This window comes from Sesamum indicum, linkage group LG9, assembly GCF_026168435.1.
Source record: "Sesamum indicum cultivar Baizhima isolate 11 linkage group LG9, ASM2616843v1, whole genome shotgun sequence".
NCBI classification, from domain to species: Eukaryota; Viridiplantae; Streptophyta; class Magnoliopsida; order Lamiales; family Pedaliaceae; genus Sesamum; species Sesamum indicum.
The window spans coordinates 88,345-94,612 of record NC_142665.1 but is presented as its reverse complement, the minus strand read 5'-3'; the positions used below and the strand labels follow the sequence as shown (position 1 = coordinate 94,612).

Below are 6,268 nucleotides of genomic sequence, written 5' to 3'. Positions count from 1 at the left end.
GGATATTAAAAAATTAAAAAAAAATGAAAAATAAAAAGATTTGAAGTAAGTCTGTGGTTGTAAATATAAAAAAAAAGTAACAGCTGGGTGCGTGGGGGTTACGAACCAATAGGATGATAGGGTTGGTTGGTGAGGGAGTGATGTGCGAGTGTGGGTGGGTGTTCTATATAGAATCAATTACTGGAAGACATAGAGACATGCTTGCTTGCTTGCTTCCTTCCTTCCTAATAAGGTATTATGATACTATGTACAATTAACTAATAATAATGTATGTATGTATGTATGTATATACTTAAACATGAAACTAATAACAATTAATGTTTCATTTCACTATCTTAATTTTATAGCCCTTTATTTTCCCTGACTTGGCTTGGTATTATAATAACTGGGTGTAGTGTATTTAGATAGATAGATGATACGATGAACCCTAATTGAGAAAAGAAAAAGTATTGGGCCTAAGTTGGTGGAGTTGGGTTTGGGCAGCCCAGAATTAGATATGAAAGGTTGTTTGTAGGCGAGGCTGCTCTGCTCACTTTGAATTTTCTCCCTAACTTTTCCCTTTGTATACAAAATAAAGATAGAAGAATCAAGTTTACAAGAATGGAGGAACGCAATCAAATTTTAGTGCTGTTTGCTTGAAAATGCATAATAATAATAATGGCAGTAATCCATATAAAAAGAAATGAAAGATATAGAGAGGGAGTGGAGGAGTAACTAAACAAGATTTTTTGAGTAATATTAAAAAAATGATAAAACCCCTGCCTCCCAGCTTCTTTTCATCTTCTCAATAAACCAGACCACTCTTCCCCTCCTACCCCAACCACTAACATATGGACAACTTCTCCAGGTTCGGGTCATAACTAAACTCCCCCCAATACACTACACTACACTACACACCCCATCATTACATCTTACATTCAATTTATACACTAGTGTGCTCCAGCTCTTCAGAGTCTCTTTTCTTTCTTTACTTCATGGACAATTAGGGTTTCTTCCAGGGCCTCCATAGTAAAAGTAACGCCCCCAATCCCCATTGCTCCCTGTTTGGACATCATAGCAGTTGGATTGCTCAGTGAAAGTGCCAACATCTTTGGGAGCCTTGAGGTTGTTGGAGCTGTCAACAACTTGAATGTTCCTGAAATAGCTTGACTTGCCAAATCCTTCTTCTGGGAAATGCCCACTCCCCATCTCAGTACAAGTGTGCTTTCCATCAGCTTCTGAATTCACCACCTCTCCACCCCACTCAATCATGGATGCACTCTCTCCCAAGTAGGAGAATAAGAAAGATGGCCAGTACCCCAACACATAGTCATTCCCAAATTGCATCCACCAGTGTCCCTCTTTTGGGTCCTATAATAGAAAACCAACACAAAAAATTATGAGAAACACAAGAAGAAGAAGAAGAAGCCAATTGTCAAATTCCACAACACCATACGTTTTCATTGTTATCAACTGCTTTTCTAGACATGCCCCGTGAACCAGTCACTGAAAAACTTACTCAGGGATAGCAACAATTATAGTACAACAGACAAGGTACAATACAGGAAATGACACTCTAAGATAGCGACCTAAAAGAAAATTGTAAGATTCTCAGGGTGGTCAGGAAAGTAATGATGGCTTTTTTAACACTATTATTAAATCAGCCAACTTTCTTCCAGTTTCCAGCACAAATATTATGTTATCAACCCCACTTTTCAATAGAATTAGGCCGATAAATTATGTTTGATGGTGCCCATCACCTTACAGAAGACCCTTCTTTGGTGAATTTAAAGTTACCTTCCAGATAAGAATGCTAATATCATATTGGGAATTGCGATATGCAGAAACAGGAGAGATGCTGGCGCCCATTGCTATTTCACTATTGACTTGAATGAAGCCTGAGCAAAGAAGATTGTAGCAACCTGTGGCTTGATATGCATCACTCTGTCATTATGACATCAGAAATCATAAAACAAACTTTTTATCTATGGTTCATTTGCATAAGAAAATAAATAAACTAAGACCAAATCTAGTAATTAAAGCTTGCCGTCCAGTAAGTGAAGAGCCTAGTGTTGTTGTCTCCATAGAGATCTGGGCTGACCTGAAATCATGTGCATCCATCATACTCCATTATTTGATTCTGATACAAGTATATTATTCTTAATATTATAATAGTAACATCTTTGCTAAGGATAATATACCTGCCAACCAGCTTCAATGCTGTTAAGGTCTTCGCCAAATGAACCACCTAAGACCCAAATTTGAGACAAGCTGAACTCATTAGGCTGTTGTATTTTGGGTTCCCAAACATTAATAGTAGCTTTTGCTCCATAATACTTGTCTCCTTCCACATATGCAATAGCATGCTGGTAAGTGGGCCAAATAAAAGGAAAACTTTACTTGAGCAAATGAGCATCATCCATGGAAAAGCTAAAAAAAAGGCTTGTTTTATGGATTCTGTACGCACAAAAAAAAATGTTGCTAAAGAGTTCTTTCTTATCTAATGTTCTAATTACCTGATGACCACTTTCATTGATGAGGTCAGGATCTGCAGACCTGGGCTTGGGGACGCTTCTATGCTTTTTCCTTCCATATCTTTTTATAGAGCTAGCCCTCAACACATCTTCTTTCTTTGTTCTCCTAATAGGAATGGTATCCTCAGGGCACTTGCCATTCATATGCCACAGCTGAGTTATTGGATTTGCTCTTACTTTAGACCCCATGGACATCTTGTTCTCACCAAAAAGGCCTTCTGGATGGAAACTAGGCCTTGCCTAGGGAAAAAAGAAAAATAGCATAACCATCAGAATAACAGGGCAAAAAACTATATTACACCTAAAGAAACACGTAGATTAAAATAAACAAAAAGAAAAAAGAAAAGAGGAAACGGACCTGCATTTTATGGTCTTTGAGAAAAGGATGATCAAAAGCTGGCTGATGAGAGATGTGGACGCAGTCAATAATATCACCATCTGGGCTCTGATAAATCATAACAAGCAGACAAATGGCAGAACACAAAACAACATTAGACCTTTATACTGCTGATTCCTAACTCTAAAAAAAAAGAAAGAAAATCTATTTTTATGCAGCATAAGGAAATGATTGATGCTGCATAAACTTCTAAGAATGTGAAAAGAGAAGTAGAAAAAGTATGAGAAATATTTTAGCGGCTGAAATCCCCTCGAGTATTTATGAAGTCGAAAGGAAAATGTAGGAAACTCAACAATACTACTGGACAAGCTGAAATTTGCATATCCAAAAGCAAAAGAGACACCAAACAAAAAATTAAATCCCTCCAAAAGTGTAACAAAAGATAGAAACGCATACAAGTAATTGTGAAGAGAGGGACCTGAATGGTTTTAATGGGAGGCTTATTGAGCCTTTTCAAGTGCTTCTGAAGCTGAAGTTGAAGCTTCTGCCTGGCGGCGCAAGTTAGCGACATGAGACAGCATAAGCAAGCGAAGAAGAAGAGCATTCTCATTTTTCTGCCTCGGTGACCATCCGCAGCAGAACCCATTGTTAGTGACGGGAAACCCAACTCAAAAGACTCAAAGAGACTCAACCTTTTGGCAAGTCCGAGGCGTGGGTTAGAGAGGCGGCGGGGCAGTAGCAGGAGGAGGAGGAGGAGGAGGAGGCCAAGATTCCATAACATCAGGGCAACATGGACAACCACAAAAGGAGAAAAAAAGAAAACGGACCGCAGCTTCTGCTTATCCTACGCCTTCACTTCACTTCTCCTCTCTCTCTCTCTCTCTCTCTCACACACACACACACACAAACACACTTACTTGTCTGCTTCCAAAAACTCAAACTTTTAGTGCAGAAGAGAAAAAGATATATAATATGTGTGATGATTTTGTTTTGTTGTTATAGTTTTGAAGAGGAGGGGCAAAAGGGGAAGGGTGGTGGGGAAGTGGAGAGTGCAGACCCAGCATCCGGAGGATTCCGATAATACCCTTCTCCTGGTTTGATTTGGCCCTTTGTTTTTTCTGCTGCTCACTATCACTTACTTTTACATTACCCACTTGTTACTATTAGTTAAGTTATTTCATTTATCAATAATAATCATTCATTAACTTCCCTTCATCTTTTCCCCTCTCATAATTTTCTTTTCAATTTTCAAAACCCCAACATCTTTTTGGGTAATTATTTCTTATTAACAATGATGATGATGGTATGAGGTTAATTTTGTGATTTACATACTATACGGTTTTCTACAGTAGCGTACTACTAGTGAGGCTCACACAGCCACAGCCACAGCAGCGACGCCTCTCCTTTCAAGTCCTGACTCTGAGTGGAGGAGGTACACGTGCACCACCATCATCAGCTGCCCTGCCCCCTCACACTCGTACCTATTGGTACTGGACACAGGAATCCTTCCCACCTCGCTACTACTATGTCCAAACCATAAATTTTATTAATCTCCATCACCAATTCACCCATATTCACTCTTTTTTGTATTAAAAAAGAAACTGAATATAATAAATAATATTTGCAAAAATTTACTAATTTAATGGTGTTAAATTTTTTACTTAGTTGCTCGTTATATTCATTTTATAATAGTTATTGATTTTCAATACTTAAAACTTAAAAAAATAATTATACTCTCATTCCTTAAGATATAATGTAATTACACATAAATTTCTGTGATTTGAGAAATTATATTTATCATTCTAAAGTTTGTTTTCGTCTAATAAATATGTGACTCCATTAATCAAAATTGATTAAATTTGTTGATATTAACGAAAAAATTGAATGAAAATTGATATTTACCTTCAATTAACTTATTGCATGTCAAATATTTTTTTTACTAAATTATCCTTATAACGATGAAATATACCTCCGCACATACATTAACATGAAGACGTATGAGGATAATTTGGTCATAAAAAAGAGTTCTTTAGCTTGCAATAAGTCAATCAGAGATTAATGTAAAAAATTTTTAATTAATAGCAGCAAATTTGGTAAATTTTGAATAACGAATTAATTTATTTGTTAGACAGAAGCAAATCTCAATGGTTCTACATGTAATTTTTCAAACCACAGTGAATTTATTTGTAATTACACTAAACTAAACCTGAAGAGGATGTAATTATCCAAAAATTGAATCATCTAGATCTCAAGTAATTTAAAATATATATTTTTATTTATATATAACTATATATATACATTATACATACTATATAAATTTACATATAATATATACATGTATATATATATTTATATAGGCACGACAACCACCTCCTCTGTGGGCGACGCCAAAATAATTTGGATGCCGTCTCGCTCGTACTCAAAGGGTGCAATCGCCCTTTAATTGTTGTCGCAAAATATATATTTTAAGAAAATAAACTAATACATAAAGTATTACAGTTTTATTCTAAACAAAGTTTACATTTAATTTAAATATTATTTATAATAACTAATATAACTTAAAATATTTGATACTTTTTATGTATTTTGACAGTTAGCTAATACTTTATATAAATACATATAATTTATTGAAATAACATCAAACTAAATAATAATTTAGTTTAAATTTATTTTATTTATATGTATATAAATATTTAAATTTAAAAAATATAATATAGAATATTAATTTTTGTATTGTGATTTTTAAGTTTAACATTTGAACTTTTAAAAGTCTTATATATATTTTTAATTATTTTGGTACTTAATTAACATATTCCACAAATAAATATAATTTATTAAAGTGATTTTAATTAATTAATAATATATAATTTATCATAAAAATTTAAATATAAAAGAAATGGGGCAAATTGTATACTTATACGTTTAAAATATCCCAAAAAATAACAAAAAAAACAAAGTCCTTTTGTGCAACAGGTGCTTGTCAAATACTCTTTGTCAATTTTTAACGAAGAGGGTTTTTTTGCTACGTTTTAAATAATACAAAATTTTTTTAAGTAAAATTGTGTAAAATTCTCCTGTATTTTAAAAATTTTGCAAAGAACTTTTATTTAATTTGAAAATAGGCAAAACAAATCTATGTATTTTAAAAACTCCACTCTGATTTGAAAATAGGCACAATATTCTCCTGTGTTTTAAAAATTCAGCTCACTCTCTTTTTTTTGATTGAGGTGTAACGGTGCTAATTTTTTCATCGCCTGATCGTTATACCCTTATACTGACTGGTTTATATTATAATGAATAATTAGATATTATAAAAAAAATAAATTATTGTTATATGTATAATTTTTTAAAAATGAAAAAAGAAAACCTACTCCCACCCTCATCCTGTTAGAATATGTGATCGAAATGCCAATTATAT

At 33.8% G+C, this 6,268-nt stretch overlaps 1 protein-coding gene across 1 annotated transcript; it reads right to left on the bottom strand.

Annotated features, from left to right (window-relative positions):
- Positions 1-649: 649 nt before the first annotated feature.
- On the bottom strand, positions 650-3,846 carry LOC105170199 (protein neprosin). The gene is made up of 7 exons (XM_011090864.3): positions 3,329-3,846; positions 2,872-2,958; positions 2,496-2,753; positions 2,181-2,345; positions 2,027-2,080; positions 1,777-1,923; positions 650-1,350 (listed from the first exon to the last, which is right to left on the bottom strand). Exons 1-7 carry the CDS (start codon positions 3,629-3,631, stop codon positions 973-975), a joined length of 1,392 nt encoding a protein of 463 aa, XP_011089166.1. The 5' UTR covers positions 3,632-3,846; the 3' UTR covers positions 650-972.
- Positions 3,847-6,268: the final 2,422 nt, after the last annotated feature.

Bases quoted from the DNA above. Each gene is read 5' to 3' on its own strand.
- LOC105170199 (XM_011090864.3), bottom strand. From the start codon at position 3,631: ATGTTATGGAATCTTGGCCTCCTCCTCCTCCTCCTCCTCCTGCTACTG. The intron at 2,959-3,328 runs GTCCCTCTCTTC...ATGATTTATCAG, and splicing joins CTCCCATTAAAACCATTCAG to AGCCCAGATGGTGATATTAT. The intron at 2,754-2,871 runs GTCCGTTTCCTC...TTTTTTCCCTAG, and splicing joins TCAAAGACCATAAAATGCAG to GCAAGGCCTAGTTTCCATCC.